Source organism: Uloborus diversus, chromosome 2 (assembly GCF_026930045.1).
Source record: "Uloborus diversus isolate 005 chromosome 2, Udiv.v.3.1, whole genome shotgun sequence".
Classification (NCBI taxonomy): Eukaryota; Metazoa; Arthropoda; class Arachnida; order Araneae; family Uloboridae; genus Uloborus; species Uloborus diversus.
The window spans coordinates 213,357,536-213,375,385 of record NC_072732.1 but is presented as its reverse complement, the minus strand read 5'-3'; the positions used below and the strand labels follow the sequence as shown (position 1 = coordinate 213,375,385).

The 17,850-nt window shown below is 30.4% G+C and overlaps 1 protein-coding gene across 5 annotated transcripts in view; it reads left to right on the top strand.

Moving 5' to 3' along the window:
• LOC129216267 (polypyrimidine tract-binding protein 1-like) overlaps window positions 1-16,522 on the top strand; it is a 128,606-nt gene extending 112,084 nt beyond the window's left edge. For all 5 annotated transcript variants that reach the window (XM_054850471.1, XM_054850469.1, XM_054850468.1 and 2 more), the window contains 6 exons: window positions 2,252-2,344; window positions 2,902-2,999; window positions 3,098-3,216; window positions 5,651-5,728; window positions 9,802-9,865; window positions 11,857-16,522. In XM_054850471.1, coding sequence (XP_054706446.1) covers window positions 2,252-2,344; window positions 2,902-2,999; window positions 3,098-3,216; window positions 5,651-5,728; window positions 9,802-9,865; window positions 11,857-11,925 — 521 coding nt within the window. In that variant the 3' untranslated portion in view covers window positions 11,926-16,522. The remainder of the gene's footprint in view (window positions 1-2,251; window positions 2,345-2,901; window positions 3,000-3,097; window positions 3,217-5,650; window positions 5,729-9,801; window positions 9,866-11,856) is intronic.
• Window positions 16,523-17,850: the final 1,328 nt, after the last annotated feature.

Below are 17,850 nucleotides of genomic sequence, written 5' to 3'. Positions count from 1 at the left end.
AATGCATGTGAGGTTTTTTTTTTTTTTTTTTTTATGCAAAGGGTGCTCTGGTGTTGACTTAAAACCAGGGCTGTCATTTCAATATTTTCCTGGGAGGAGTCAAGGTGTATATATTCAGTGCATATTGTGTCAAAGAACGACAAAAACCACTCCTACCCAAATGGAAATACTTTGATATCTAAAGCCAGGAGAGTCAATTGCAAAAACTTTTCTACATGTTTGAATCAGATAACTATTAATATGCTTCATAGTTCAATAATATTTCAAAATGCAAAATGGATTTACTAGAGAACTACTTTAAAAGTAAAAAAAAAAAGGCCTGTTCTAAACATAGTTACTGTGTAAAATGAATTGCTATTTGCGATTTTTTTTTTTTTTTTTTGACTTAGCATTAATTAATTTTTTAGTTCAAAGAAAAAAATATCAGAGTTAAGTCTTTTATTTTCTTCAAATTTGTTACAAACACGTTTATAGGTTCCATTCTTGTCATTGTAGGTTTCTAATAAAAATTTCAACTTAGTATGTGCGAACCCTGTGTGAAATAAAATATTAATTGAATAAGCAAAAGTTTTGTTTTTGTCCAACTACCAATTTTTCACTTAAAGAAAGAATTAAAAAAAAAAAAAAAAAAAAACATTTTTTTGTTGGATACTAAGGAGAATTCACTTTCATTTTTGAGTAGATTTCTTCCTTTGACTAAGTCCACTATCCCTTTCAGACCTTACTTGACTTACCCCAACTATGTAGTATAATGCACATCTGCTTTTATTATTATTGACCATAAATCTTATTTGAATGCTAGTGTAATACTAAATATCTATCTTTATGTAGTTGTTTGTTTTGTTACAGTTTGGATTTGCTATGTCACCGTTTTTGTTTTGTTTTTGCATGACATTTAGTTTTTAAGCTTTTTTTGGTGTGCTTGTACAGTTACCCATTCCTCAAAACTTTCTTCTGACCATTAGTTATGTTGCTAAAAATTATGTAAATTTAAGGAATTTTGACCAAAAGACTTAGGTAAGAGCATTGCAAGTTTATGAAGAATAATTTCTTTCTCAACTAGCAATTTTGTTCTATTTTTCTATGTAAATGTCTGTTAAAATTTATATCTTGAAGAATAAAATGTATATTTTGGAAATTTTTAGTGCCCAATGAATATTTAGCAGAAAAAATAGTAAATTTTTAAGCTAAATAGATTTTTTAGCATTTAACAAACTAATTTTAGCTGTTCTTAAATCCATATAATTTTATTTTCTAGAATCTTATCTATTACTTATACCTTAAATGTGTAAGCTAATCTCGACTTAATTAAAATTGTTAAATACTTATTTTGTTGTGAACATTACCTAACCTGTGATTAATGTTAAGTTGGCATCATTACTTGAATCTTGCTCATAGTTTGCAAAAGAGCAGTTCTTTACTAAAATTTTCTCGACGTTTGTACAATAAAACATCATCCAAGTATAAAGAGTTGTTTGTTAATTATTGATAGTTTCTGAAATGCTCTCAAATTAATCAAAAATAATGATTGAATTTTTCTGACTACTCCTATAACTGTAAGTGAAATCATCATTAATTAACACTGCAACTAGTAGGTGACTCTTTGCCAATAATTTACAAGAAAAGGAATAGCTGAAAGGTAAGCATTGCAAATTTAAGCCTCGTTTTATAATTTTGATAATTAAGGCACAAAACAAAGAACTTGATGCCATTTTACTCAACTATAAAATGGTGTTCTAACTGAAATGCTTGTCTTTCCATCTCTTTTTAAGTGTCAGCTCTAGTTGCAGTGTATACTGAACTGTTAGTGGTTTTACCTTATACTGTTAGACAGTTTATTTGTAAATGAGCATAGCTTGATGCTTCGATCATTTAAATGATGGTTATAAGCTTGCTTTGTTCAATTTTAAAAATGACAAATTTATATGGCTGAAAAAAAATTCTTCCTTCAATAGGTTCTCTTAATTTGTAAAATATGCTTTTTTGTTTTTCTTCTTATTATTTTTTTAATAATAATTTAATTTTGCTATTTGTCAAGCTTTCTATTAGTAATATATACTTAGCCTTTGCCTTTGACGATTCCCACTACTATCAGCTCAAATATAACAGTGTTAATGTTGTATGGGTTGGGGGGTGCAAAAATATTTTGCTGGAATTCTTGTACACAAGAATTTTATTTGGTTTCTTAATTAATTCCAATTCGATGTTTTAAACTTGACTTGTCTTAATTGTACTCTTAAAATGTTTCTAGGTGTGTATGGCGATGTACAACGTGTAAAAATCCTGTTTAACAAAAAAGACAACGCTTTAGTTCAGATGGCCGAATCTCAGCAAGCTCAGCTCGGTAAGTGGAAATTCAGTCGGGTTGCTACATTATCTGGCACGGCGTAGTTTATTTGTTTTTTAGGTTAAATGCAATACCTGCATGTGTAATTAATTCTCTGTATTTTCTTTGTAAAATTTAGGCGAATTTCTACAAAGAAAAGCTTTTCAAAGGAAAAATATTGTGCCTTAATGAACTTTTTAATTTTGTGAACAGAAGTTTTGAAATATTCTTAAAGCATGAATAAAAATTTAACAAAAGAAACAACATTTACAAGTTTTTGAAAACAGTCATTGTTTTTTTTGCTGCATGTAAAAGGTTTTTTTTTTTTTTTAACTTTTTAATTGATTGATAGGTAATGGGTTTGCTTACACCCTTTTCAGTGTTAATAGGTTTAATAGCTAATTAGAACTCTTACTGTCAGTAAAACCAAAAACACAATTTCAAAAATACTGATGTTATGGAGTAACAAAATGCCATTTTATGTAGATTAATTCATAATTTGAATAAAGATTATCATTAGATAGTGTTTACATTTGTCTTGAACTTAATTTTTTCTCCTTTCATGTGTTTTTCAGCCTTAACGCATTTAGACAAAATCAAGGTCTATGGAAAACCAATAAGAGTGGCACCATCTCGCCATCAAGTTGTACAGATGCCAAAGGATGGTCAGCCTGTAAGTCATATATATATATATGTCTTTTCTCCCATAAATTAATAAACTAATGTGATTTCAGTGTACTCATTGGATTTTTCGTTTTATTTGGTGAGCAGGATGCAGGCTTAACAAAAGATTATTGTAACTCGCCTCTTCATAGATTTAAGAAACCAGGCTCAAAGAATTACTTGAATATTTATCCACCATCTGCCACATTACATTTGTCTAACATTCCGTAAGTATAAAAAGTTTTTTATTTAAATTATTACATATTAAATAAAATATTTTTAGATGTGTTTCATTGCACAAATATTGTTTAAAAAATCTTTATCGCTTAGTATTTCTTTTGGAATTTCTGTGTTTCTTTTTTTTTTCCCTTTGCCAATTGAATATCTATATCTTGCATTGTGAATCTTTTAGTTCTATGTGTTAAATTTGCAAGCAAATAGAATTATAATTCCATTCCAAAACAGGATTAGATCATAGATTTAATTGGTGTTTAGTAAAATCTCATATTGAATGTTTTAAGAAATACATGGAAGAAAGCAGCTCATATTGCATGAACAAAGCAATGCAAGATAGTGTAGGTGCATGCCGTCTGCAGTAGCATTTTTTGCTGTGTAGATATATTTACTGTAGATTAGGGTTTCCAATCCTGCGCCAATCTCAGTCCCACAGGATTTTGGGATCGACTTAATTCGTCAAAAAGTTAAATTTTTATGTCAAGAAAAAAAACTTCTGCTTTTTAGGAAGGACTGCTTTTGTTTCATGAATTAGCCTTTTTCTCGAATTCTGTACACCAGTTGTAGAGTACTACAAAGTCACTTGGAAAAAAATTTTGAACAAAAAAATAATGAGCTTGATGAAAATGCGTGATGTGGTTCCACTGCAATTGGTTTTACTGAGATTAAATAATTGTGAACATTTAACAAAAGATCCCCAATAACTTTACTACCTTCTAAAAGAGATTTTTTTCTTCCTTATGGCGGTCCTGTTAAGAGGTTTTGCTCAACAACTTCATTTTCGTACAAAAACGATATGTGTTTCATGTTTGATTTGTGTTATTACGTTGTCCAATTTACCTTGCTTTGTTGCTTCGTTAACATTGGTTATTACATCAATGCATTTGATTTATTATAGCTGGGGTGAACGCTGACTGGGTCGCAGTCTCAATAAAAGTTTTTGAATAATTTCGCTAATTTTACTTCTCACTTTGAAGAGACTATTAAATAATTATTTTTATTTTTCATTCTGCAATATTCTCAATTTCTTCTAATGTGAAATTTTCTGGGTTTCAATATTTAGTGATGATTTTCGAAAAGGCTTACGGTTTTTACGCATTTTCGCGAATGCTGAACGTATGAACTAGGAAACCTCAAATGCGAATACCAATTCATTCTCTGAAATATATATTCTATTTTCATCTCTTTCTTGAGTAGTAAATCTACCGTTCGTTATATAAGACAAAGTTCTCTTGCTCTTATTGCAGATAGACGGGAAGGTGATTAAAATTTCAGATGATACTTAATACGTATAAAAATATTCGTTTTTTCGGAAAAAATTGTGAAACGTTTGCATGCAAATTCTTTGCAGGATTAAAAATTCCACGGAATAATCCCGCTAAATATTGTGCGGGATCCCGCAGGATTGGAAACCCTACTGTAGATACGTGCATTGCCTGATGTTAGATAATTAATATCAATATTAAGCTCTGATTATCTTCAAAATATGTAGATAGATTAATGAAAAAAGTTCACCTTTTGCTCTCATGGTTATATGCTTAAAAGCAAAATGCATTGTCTTACTAAAATTTTTTCCTACCCACTGTATATTGATTTTCATACCTATTGATAGTTTTCTGTTATGTGCACAGATACTTGATATATTTTTCATCTAACTGCTGAATTAATTTGAACTTGTCAATCGTATCGTGTGTTCATTTTACTTTCTGCAACAGAAGTAATTTGAATTCTTGTAGAATAAGTTTCCTCAGCCTCTTTTGGATGTATTCCTTTTAATTAAGAAAAAAAAAGTTTTACTGAACTCTTGCAAATTAAATATTTTAACACTTTGCCCTCAATATTTATTGTGCTAGATATTGCTTGCAACAATTAACTATAGAAAGAGTATTTATACTATAGAAAGAGTATTTAATGTGATAAGAAGGTGCAGAAAAGAATCTCAAACCAATTTTAGTTATTGATATAAAATCCATCTTCCATAAAATTTTTGGATAACTTTGGATCATGATTTTCTTTGTGTGTTAAAGAATATTATTGCAATTTAGCCACCAGTGTGAGAGGCTGAATAAGTTATGAAAGGTGAACAATAGATCTGTACAATGAATTTTCTTCTATATTTGAAGGTGAAAGAAGGCTAAATTTTGAACTTTTGCTACTAAATCAAGCAAACAAAAATCAGTAGAAAATATTAAATGATGGCTGCCTAATTATGTTAAAAATAAGTTGAGTGGATTACTTTGATTTAGCAACAAACAAAAAAAAGATAATAATAGCAATTTGGGATCATTGAGTATCGCCTGTGCATTTAAACTAATCAATTGTTACCAGAAATGTTTAAATTATTATTTTAAAAAATATATTCTTAGTTCATCTGTGTTCTTCTTCATTCTTTTTTATTCATATGTGTAATGTTATTTCTATTTTTAGACCAAGTGTTACAGAAGAGCAAATTAAACAAGCTTTTTCTGAAACTGGAGGAACCGTAGTTGCATTCAAGTTTTTCCCGTACGTTCAGTTATGAATACTTTTCGGTTTTGAACTCATTCATGCTGCTGTTTTTTAATGCCCCAATAACCAGGTTCTAGGATTACAGAAATACATTACCCAACTACAGTCAACTCTCGATAACTCGGAAGTCCAAAGACACCAGCTAAAATTCTCGAGTTATGAGAAGTTTCCACTACAGTCTCCAGAGTTTGGGACCCAATGAAATCTTCGAAATAAAGGAATAGTCGAGTTATAAACTTTGAGTAATCGAGATTCGACTGTATTTGTGTTTGAAATGTAGAATTGAATGCAAATTACAGGGTGGCGACAGATCAGGGAAAAGTCGGGGAAATATCAGGGAATTTTGAAAAAATAACAAAAAATTGATTTTATGAAGAAAAAAAAATTTTTTTTTTTTGCTTTACAAAATTAAGTACTCTAATTCCCTACACATTTTCCGCCAATTATCTGTTCAAAAAAATAATAATAATGAGGTGCGATTATACACTGCCGCATATTCGTGCATCTTTTTTCCTCAACGTCAAAGTATTGAATCTTACTTATTAGCCACAGGATGAACTTCCTAAGGTTGCTTCTGTTTCTTTTAGGTTGTTTATTTTACCTCGCTTGAAATTTCCTTTTACGCTTTCAATGCTACGTAAAATAAACAACCATACCGGCAAAGAGAAGCCTTCATTAATGCCTTAGCTCCTTTGCCTTTATTCCATTGTCTCGAAGTAATTAGCGTACTGTAATCACGATTTCAGGAAGAAATGTTTGGTTTTTGAATTAATACTATAAAAGCTTAAAAGTTATTACTTCTTTGCATTTTTAATTTAATTGCCAAAATCGACTTTCAATAAAAAAAACTTTGACATTATCCTATTTGTTGTCACCGCAGATTATAAAGGTTTTCTTTTCTTCAGACTTAAGTGATTTTTTAATTTTATAACCAAGTTGTATTCTTTTATATATTTTGAAATTAACTAATTGCTTTTTTTTTTTGCATTTCAAAGTTGTTTGTTACAAAAGCAATCTAAGATTTTTTTTCGTTACATACTGAAATCATTTGAAATCGAGTTAATTTGTGTACTTTAGTAAATATCTTTATTTTTTTTAATTGTTAAAATGCTGTATTCATTCATTAAAACCCATGTTCTTGATTAGAGTAAAGCTCCCTATGAATGGATGTCAAATGGTTTAATCTGTTTTGCATAAATATGTCAATTAGTTATGTAAGAATAACTACATTATTTCTATTCTTTCACTATTACTTGTTATTCTTGCTACAATTATTATACTGTTTGAAAACTTAGTTCAAAATAATTTGAATTACTTTTTAGTTCTATCATAAATACACATATGTTTTTAAGAGTAATTTTAATAGTTTCTTAAATTCTTATGCTAAGTGGTTTCTGGAAGTAAAATTTTTTTTTTTTTTAATTTTAATTTTCTATAATCTTTCCATGTAGAAAAATGTAATATACTGTTTTGTGGGGGTTTTTTTCGTCAAAAAATTGACTTTATGTTTTTTTGCCATTTTATTTAAAAAGTAGCATCTTTTTAAAATATATCTTTAGTTCGACAACTTAACACAGGGTGCCTTCAAAAAGTGTAACGAAACTCACCGGCTTAACAAACGATAACTCTTTGGTTTTTCGTTACCCGCATTCACTTTTTGAACGATCGGTTAAAATTAAAGATGGCGGACATTAGGTTAGCAGACAACGCAGATCATTGCTTTTCCGGAGGATATGTATTTTGAAGTTAGTGATGAAAAAAAGACTAGAGGATTCTTTTTTTGAATAAAATAAAAAGAGGAAAACAAATTTTCAGATTCCTTTCAACTAAATTTCATCTTAATTAAGATATTTTTTTATGTTCCATCATTGTTTCTTAGCACAAAACAACAAAAAGTACTTTTTTAAAAAAGAAAAAGAATATGTTCCCACACATTCTATTTTCTGCCCTATTGTTTGCAAATATTGTTAATTTCTAAAAAAAATCTCTAAAAATTTATAGAAAACAGTCTCTTGTATTGCAAATATTGTTAATTTCTAAAAAAATCTCTAAAAATTTATAGAAAACAGTCTCTTGTTTACTCTTAAATTGATGTATCCCCGGTATATGCAGAAAAAGTCACGCCGACTCTTTTTGGATAGAAAACATTTCACTATAAATCTACTAACTTTTATAAAATCAGATATGACCCAACTTAAACAAGGTATTTTGAATTATTTCTTGATGAGTTACAGGAAAATGCAAAATGTGTTTTTGATTTAAAATTTCCGATCTCCGACACATTCCCCCCCCCCCCCCCCGTTAAGAAATGATAAGCAAAGGTGTATTTAAATTATTTGACTAAAAGTAAAGTACAATGCATCGGTAAAGGCTAGTAAAATTCAAAATGCATTATTATTATTATCTTGTGTCATAGTTGTCGAGAGCAAGTGAATAATTAAAGTATGAAGTATTTATTTTAATTTTTACTGAAATTTTCTCAACCCTGTAAACCTTGATGTTTTATTGCTACAACATTTCATATGCTCAGCAATAAACTCATTATAAACCGCACATATATCGCATTTAAAAGATAAACATTGCATGCACTGGGCGCCGCCATGTTTTCTAACTGAGCAAACCACCTCTTTCCTTCGTGAGCTTCGTTAAGATTTTCGATTTTCGAAACTAACCGAGTTACACTTTCTGAACGACCAGTTAGCTTAACGCGTTCTCTTTTTGAACGCCTCAATCTGTTAACTCATTGAACGCGTTCGACTTTATGAACGCACCCACAATTTAAAACGTTTAAAATACTGCATTTTGTACAAACATACAATGAATTTCAAGTAGAGCAATGAAAGAAAACCATTATCATTGGTAACGTAAATCAGGGAAATTTGGTGAACTAAATCAGGGAAAAGTCAGAGAACTTTTTCTCACAGTTCCTGTCGCCACCCTGAATTAAAATGGCATTTTTTTAATAGTGACGGGCGCAATCAGAAAATTTTTTAGGGGGGGGCACAATTTTTTTTTCCACAACACTCTATCAGCGTGGTGTCTCTCTCTTTGCATCAATATATATTTATTATTATTAATATTATTTCGTAAAATTCCTTAAAATTGTACAAGTTTTGCAATTTATTCAAAACCTGTTGCAAAAACATTAATTGTTCTTATGCCAGAATTGAAATTGCGTTAAGAATAAACTTTAAGTACTTGAAACAACAGTAAGGCGGTAAGATGTTCAAATAATAAATGGAAATCAATATCTGTTATTACTTCGTTTACTATATTAATGAAATAAATCAAAATGCACACGAATTTTTATCACCAAAAGCTCTAAACTATTAATATTTTTAAGATCATTCAAGGGAAGAGGAAAAAAAAGAAACGCGTTAAAATAGCCTGAAATCACTTAAAAATACAACAAAATAATCAATAAAATCACTTACACTTGATGAGTCCTAAATATCCACATTGCATATGTACACTTATAAAATTGTCTTATTGTTTACAGTACAAAGTTTAACCGACGTTGTTTCTTGGTTAGTTCTTCAATAACTTCATCTGGTTGTACAAGTATATCTTTGTTGATACAAAGCTGTGCTAATCCATTTAAGCGTTCTTGCATCATTGTGCTTCTTAAATAGGACTTGAGACGGCCAATATTGAAAACGATTGCTCCGCAATAGCAGAAGAAATAGGCAGTGTTATGAACGATTAGTTTTTAACTACAGAAAAAATAAATGCCGAAAAGGAGAGAGGGGGGGAAGTTTTAAATGACCTCTCGTCGTCCCTGCTTACTTTGAAAACACATTGTTTTCTCAAAGCGCATTCATTCATCTTTGTTCCAATTTAATAAAAGAGTATTTTTGAAAATTGTTCAAATTAGCGTTCTGGGGGGAGGGCACGGGCCCTGTGGGCCTCCTCTCTGGTTGCGCCCTTGGAATTTTTTTATGTGTCTTTTTTGTAATTTTTAATCTGGAAATTCCAATTATTCTAATATTATCAGTGAAGAGTTTTTCAAACTATTCCAATATATTCTGCTTATATTCACAATTTACTTATTCAGTCATTTTTTATTATAGGAAAGATAGAAAGATGGCTTTAATTCAGATGGATTCTGTTGAAGAAGCTGTCATAGCTCTCATTGTAAGTCCTCTTGATGTTAGAATTTTGTAAGAAATTCGAAACTTTCTGTGTATTAAATGAAATGTTTATGCAATTCTAAATAATATAACTTCATACTTGCTAGCTTTTCCGACTATAATTCTCATCTCACTATCTTTAAAATTGATGTTTCATTTTCCATAATTTCATTTACAGCTCAGTGCAAGAAGGGAAAACACCACTTTAAAAACTTTCAGGTGTCTAAAATAATTTTTTTTATATCAATTCATGTTTAAGATTTATGTTCAAAATATTATGTATCTGTGAAGCCAATTTTGATGACATTATAATGTTGCCTGTGTATGGAGATAGACGAAAACCAAAATCTTGAAAACAAGAAATAAATGTTTGCTGCCAAACAAATTATTTCTGAGTTTGTAGTAAAATTCTGACTTCAGAAATTTTTTTAGTTCTAGGGAGATCTGGCTCTCACAAGATTTTGTCAGAGCCTCTCTCCATAAAATTTTTATGTAATGCTGCACTTCAATCAGCAATAAATATAGTTGCCCCCCCCCCCCGAACCTTAATTTCAATCTTTTCCTGTGATGATAGTTTTACTTTTAGATATAGAATGAGAAGGGAGATGAATGATGCAGTCCTTTGTTTGCTATCCCTAGTGTATCTTAAAACTTATATTGGAAAAGCACTCTTTATGAAAATGTTTGCATCTTTTTTAAAATCTAGTGATCATGAATTACAGTCAGACCGCCATATATTGAAGTAGCAAATTGCCGGAAAAAAATTCTACATATAGAAATTTCGATATATAGAAACAATTTTATTTTATCATAAAAATATCCTAAAACATTAAAATTAAAACTAATTTTCGTGAATGAAACCCAACTTCTAATTTAAACGAGCATCGGATTAAATAAAAGTTAATAATTAAAAAATTAACAGAAATTACATTTTTGCTCCTTCATACACCTTCATTCTTCGGAATTTCAACTTGAACCGCCACATTAGGGGATTTTCGTTTTAAGAATGTAATCGAGAGAAAGGGGGATAACTTGAAACTGATTTTAGTGTTACTGGCTGCAACAAAGATTTGAAATAAACTTGAGGGAATGTAGGAACTCCAGAACGGAACAACGACCCTATCGACACCCCCCTGAACCCCATATTCCTTATGAGTTTCGTAGCAACCTTTAGTGATCATAGTTTTCTCCGCTAACCTTCATTTTTCATGAGACAAACAGTCTAAAGTGGAAAAAACCTACGAGTGTTTCGAAATTTTTTTCGATATATAGAGACTTTTTCTATATATAGAAACAATTTTTCTATGTAATGAACATAGAAATTTGCTTTGATTTCTATGTATAGAAAATTTCGATATGTGGAAGTTCAATATATGGAGGTCCGACTGTAGTAGATTTTATGTAGGCAGTTAACTTCTGATGAAAAATCACAATTGATATAATTTTACGCCTTCTGTCGAACTCTAATGAAGTAAAGGTCTCCCGAATATTCATAAAGACAACAAAATTCCTGAAAAGAAGGATTTTCAGTGATTCGAATTAGGAAAAGAATCGCTACATGAAACGATTTCAGTCACAAAAGCAAAACCTTTTCGTACACCAGATTGAAATTGTATCTAAAATTAGTAACAGTTGATTGTACGCGGCTATCCATCTATGTCATTGCTACTCCTGATGAACAACAGAAAACTGAACATCGAACCAGGTATCGATAGATTTGTAATTATCCTGGCTACATGTTTAGCTAAGTGTTATAATTGTGTGAGTTTAATTAGCAGAGATATTAATTAAAAACTTTATTTTCTACCCCAATCATTCCTACGGAGCTGCTGGCAAGAAGCCAAAGTGGAAGTGACTCGCGGACATTAAAACCTGCAGAGAAAGCGTATATTTATCCAGCTGTGTTAAGTGAACATGTTATATGTACTTGAAGTTCTTGGTTATGTAGGGAAAAATATTAACCTCTCCTTAACATCTTTTTTTCTTTCCTTGCAGAAGATGCACAACTACCAGCTTAGTGATTCAAGCCACCTCCGTGTCTCGTTCTCAAAGTCCACTATTTGAAGATCATTGAATGCAAGCATTCGAGTCTGTGATACCCAGAAGCAAATTTAAAACAAGTTGAACTTTTGAAATGTGTATGGCGCATCGTCCGGTATCTTAGACACAGCTCTTTTGTTTCTGCATCCTATGGGTTATTCCCTCTGCTTTTCTTTCCTTCAAAAATAAATTTCGACATATGTAATTAACTTTTCTGCTAATGTTACTGTTTGTGTTTGATAATTCAGAAAATTTATACCCTGAATTTTAGTTGAAGTGACTCAAAACAGTTGCCAATTTTAATTTTAGTGCTTCTGAGCTGGGCGCTGCTGATGTCTTATTTGTTTAAAAAAAATTGACTCACTTTCATGTCATTCATTCTGCTGTTGTAAATATTTCGCAGGATGTGAAAATGTAATTACAGAAACGAATTTTCCTGATATTTTTCGTTTGTAAGTTCATGTTCTGAGCTTTAAGGCTTGATGCAGACTATTTGGTGCCTAAATTGCTGTCTCGTAAGGCAATTGGTGGCACATTCACCGACTTTGGTTTTTATAGTTCTTGTTTTACGATTCTGGAAATATTTTGTGCAGAAATGAAAGAGCTGAAGCTTGATGCTGGACATTTTTAACACAAATTTTGTAAAAACAGCACTTTGTTTTGGATATACCAGGAGTATGTGGCACCATTATTTTTTAGAGTTGCTCATTCTTATCTTTGATCTTTATCTTTGGGTAATCTTATTGCTTCGTATCACAGACCTCAATATTCATAATCATGAAAAGTCAATAGGGGCATTAGAGTGGCTCTTAGCTTGAGAAGTTTGGATGTCTTTTCTCTATTTTTTCTAAATTTTTGTGTGAATCGTAAAATATTTTTTTGCCATTTTATTCATGTTGATACTTGTGTTAATCTGCGATGTAAATGTCAGGATTATTATCATAATCTGTATTCTTTTAATCTGAATTTTTGTAGAATGGTTGAACTGCTAAATATTAAGATTAAATTTTAAATTTCCTGAAAAATCTATCATAATAAATTATGTTTTTTTAAGATGAAATCAAAATTAATCGTAAGTTTTAAAATGATGGTTTTGGTATTGTCCTTTAAATGAATTTCTAAATAATTTTGTGCAGACTGATTTGAAACACTATATATTTTTTTTTCTATTATTATTGTTTTTTTTTTTTCCCCCAAGCATTATTTGAATTACATGTACCATATGTAAGTTTTCAAAAGTACTTTCCAAGATCCCTTGTTAAGAGCTGCCACTATTGAGTTGTTTTTTGTCTACATCATCTTTTATATGAAATATTAAGTATTTTTGCAAACCTTTTTGGGCTTCGTGAATACAAGCACACTGGGGAAACGTCTTGAAGAATTCCATGTTTGTATTCTATTTTTTTCTCATGTATTCTCCAAGATGATAGCAAATATCTTGCATTGTGTATTCATATATATTCTCTGATAAACAGCCAAGTGTGTTACATTTCAATGATGTGTTGGTTTTTATTCGATATGTATACCTGCTGTAGATAAGGGGACTATTTTTTGTTTTCCATTTCTTTGCAGTACACTGGCACTTGCCTTCTTTGTTTCAACTTCCCACTGGTGTGTGAATGCTAGTAAATATTGCACTTTTATTTTATTATTTTATAGTGTTATATATTTCATTACTTATTTCTTTCTGTTACATACTTCCTTTATTATGTAGTTTTATGTGAAGAAGGCTTTCAAGACTGACTCTAGTGCATTGAGGATAACTATTTGAACTACGACCACAGTACATATTTTAATTCTTTAATAATTTTTGCCACATATCTATTGTAAGATGTATTGACTTGATGTTTCCTTTTTATAAAACAATGTTAACGCTGTATATACATAACGTATACATGAACAATTGATATATCATTGTACTATATTAGTTGATTCGTTTACTGTGCGAGTTTTTTCAAAAATCATTGAGTCTGACTTGTGGTAATATAATTGTGCTTGTTGCCGATTGGGGGTAAAAATGCTTTCAAGTTTTATGTCTTGTAGAGTATATTTTTTAAAATCTTTGATAATTGTTATTAAAATGCTTTATTTTTCATCTGCAAGGTAGAAAAATGACATTCCATTTGCAGGTGCATTTGTATTTTTTCATTTCTGAAGTATATATTGTATTTTTCTGTATTTACACAAAACCTGTAGGCAAAAGAAATGTGTGTACACGTACTTTCATACAGCAAAATATGTGTAAAAGTGGAAAGGACCATACTCTAGCATTAGATAAATTTGATAGTTTTGTGTACAGCTTTTATCAGGTGGCAACATATTTAAAAGAGAAAAAAAAGCTGCCTGATCTGTTTTTATATTGAAAATCGCTCTTAGAGATTGGGCTTTTGTTTTATACTCTTTCGGGAATAACTGAGGAATTGTGTGTTCAAATAACGAGCTTTCTACGGCATCAAATTTTAAAATTGCAAGCATTGTTTTCTGACAAGCAAATTCTTTAAAACATTAATTTTAATGCTGTGTATTCTGATTAAATTTTATCATAAATGTGAGAATTATATTCAAACCTATTTTTTATATAACTTTTTTAACCAAGAGGTAATTGCATTTAGGAAATTGTTTAATTGCAAGTTCATTTTATTGTAAAGTGATTTTTTTTTTTTTTTTTTTTTTTCAAATCTTCTATTATGCATTTTATTTATTTACTTTTAAAAAATCTGAATCTCATTTATTTGTATGAATTGATCATACATAATGAAATTTTCCTGGCTGTTTTCATAATCAGTTTGTATTTCTTTAATTTGAACTAAGCCTAGATTTGTGAGCATTTTAAATTTTATTTAAATCGTTTTTAAAAACATGATTAATGCGGGTTTCTGAGTTTTCATTGTTGTACATATTCTTTTTTTAAAAAATGCTTGCTGCGAGAAATTATTTTGGTGCCTCTTTAAAGCTATTTCTGAAAGCGTTTGAACTAAAAGTCCAAGGGGGGGACCTGCCAAAAGCAGAAAGACTTGTACAGTTGTGTTTTCAAATGCCTTTTTGCAAGAGAGATCATACATATTAGACCTTTTAACATGTTGTGCCTTGATGCATAGCTACCACAGTGGAAGTTCTTGATTTTCCTCTTAAGACGAGCTTATAATATTCCAAACATTAGGTATAGAAAGAAAAAAAATACTATTTTTGCTCTTAGTTTCATTGGCTTAACGGCACAAAATGAGTTTTCCCGATGTTGATCGAATTAGTATTTCTATTCTTGGAATAGTTCAGGGTTCCTAATAATCTGTATGTATTCATTTAAATCTATGTTGATCATGCTGTGCAAATTCTTAAATCACTGAATTGTTTTCAGCTAGGTGTAATGTTAGAAATTTGATATTAGTTTGAAATGTTGATGCTTGTTGGAAATGCAATCTTTATTTACATCTATAAATGAATTGAAACCTTGGTTGTGCATTTTCAACCCTTTTATACTTTCCTTTCGCCCTTTTCTTGCAAAATTCCTTGCTGCTTAAATACAAGACTTTTGGTGTACTGATCTTTTTTATTGGATGGTTTGTTTTAAAATATTTTTGACATGTTACGAACCAGTTTAAACAAGACGATTGTGTAGAATAAGTGTGTATTGTAAATTATGACAGAGTTAACACAATGTGTAATTTATAAAAAGATTCTAAAAGTAGATACATTCTGTGTAATATATTAAAATTGTCTTGGGAAAAATTTTAACGTTTTTGTATCAAAGTAAAAATTCCACATTTAATGGAAGACGGTATTCATCGTGATGCACAAGCAAGGTTTCATTCCATATCATATCTTTTATTACATCTGTTGTATAATTTATAATGTGAAAATGTTGCCAAAGTTGCCATGAGCTTGACTTATCAAATGCATCTGATCTGTGCGTAATTTTATATTAAAAGAATCAGCATTAAAGCCGGGGTGCAGAAAATTTCTTGAGCTTAATTATTTCCCCAAAACATAAAGTTCTTGCCCAAAATTTCCCAAATTGCATTTGCGTCATATCTAAAGAATTATTGTGTGGGGAATTTAGCAATCTGATAGGTTATCCATTATAAATGTGTTTGATGTGCCGAATGAATGTCGGTTTCCGAATTTCTTACTTATAAAGAAAGTCGACAGAAATTAAAAGGATTAACTGGTGATTAAAAATTTAAAAAAAAAGGTTGTTTTAAAAAACCCAGTGAGGTATTCTTTCATGGCATTTAAATTTAACGAAGAACCGCTCAGAAAAATTAATAAATAGGCAGGAATTTTCCCCAAAGTGCACAAATTTCTCTGGAACTTAGTTCGGACATGTTCTGCACCCCTGGATTAAGGTAGCCTTTTGTGGTCTGGAACCCTGCACTACTCTTGGCAAAACAAATGTTGCAAAGTGATTAAATCCAATTCAGTGTGAAAAGATGCCGGAAGTGCTTGAAACCATATCATATGTATACATACATGCATGATTATACCCATAAAGTGTGTAAGCACATGGAACACAAGCTGTGCCTTCTAACAGGTGCTACTTTTATTAGCACCGTTTTGCTTGTGACAAAATTTGAAATCTTTTATAATGTGTATTGAAAATAAAACATCTTACCTTTAAAAAAAAGTGATGCAAAAATTTTTACACACCTAACATTTGTCCCATGGACCTTGGACTAAAAGTACACAAATTTCAACAAGTCATTTAGGAATAACATTGCTTGCATCAGTATAAGAGTGGTACCCTTCATATTCTGCGAAGTAGTTTTTCTATAGTTGTGTATGTATCTCCCCTGCTGAATTTTTCCTCTTTCTTTCTCTTTCATTGTAAATGCATGTTGAAACAAAAACTTAGTATCAAAGAGAAGCACCTGCATTCAATTTGATCTCAAGCTGATTTCTTTCAAAATGTTTTGGAATTCATGATGAACTTCCCATTTCCAAAAGGAAGTAAGGTTCGTCACTAAAAACTTCCGACCAAGAATGGACAATGCTTCTGTAGTTTACCTGTATCTATCCTTGATGTGCTTACCAATTTTTTGCATTTGCTATTAGAGATCTTTCCTTTTTGCTTAAGTAGTGTGTAGTTACAGTCGACGGGAGGGACACACATGTGAGAGCTTCATTTCTGTGTATTTGTCACCTTGTATAAATAACCCTCTCTCATGATGTCAAAGTAATAGTTATGTGCGTCAAAGCAATCGATCCCATTCATAATGAAAGAGCTAAAATTATAAAATTTGAATCTCAAAAAATATATATACTTTTGAGGACGAACACTAATTGGTATAAAATTTTGTTCATGGCTAATAGATAAATTATATGATACATAGTTTTTTTTTTTATGTTGAGTGTGAACACTCAATACATCTTTCAATTCCCTCTACTTTTGCGATCTACATAATTCTATTTTAAAAAGAAAAGTTTTGGATAGAAAAATAAAAACTTTGATGATTCTTATGTACAGATTTAGGAGATTGCTTGAAGCAATAGTACGATGTTGAATTTGACTTGTTGTATCAGTGTGCAAAGTTTTTAATTTTATTTTTAAACCTTAACTTATCTATTTTTACTTTAGCTAACCAATTGCTTTAATCTATCAAATTCCATAGAAGAAAAAATTTCTCAACTCATACCTCGAGTTTTAAATTATCATTTTGTCTTAAGCATTATGCTATTATTTGAAGCATTTAGGTGATTTTCACTTTAGAAATAACAATTTTGTTGTTGGTAGAAGAATGAAAGAACTTTTCTTCCAGTGACCTTGTTCAATGTTTTTCTCATCAAGTAATGTAGAGATTTTATTTTTATCCGTAGTGTACATCTGTTCAGACTCTTTAAATTTTTATAATTATTACTTAATGAGATTTTGATATTATTACGGTTTAGGAGTTTCTATTTCCTTATCAATGGGTTCGAGTGTATCCAATTTTACATTGACGTATTTAAAAAAAT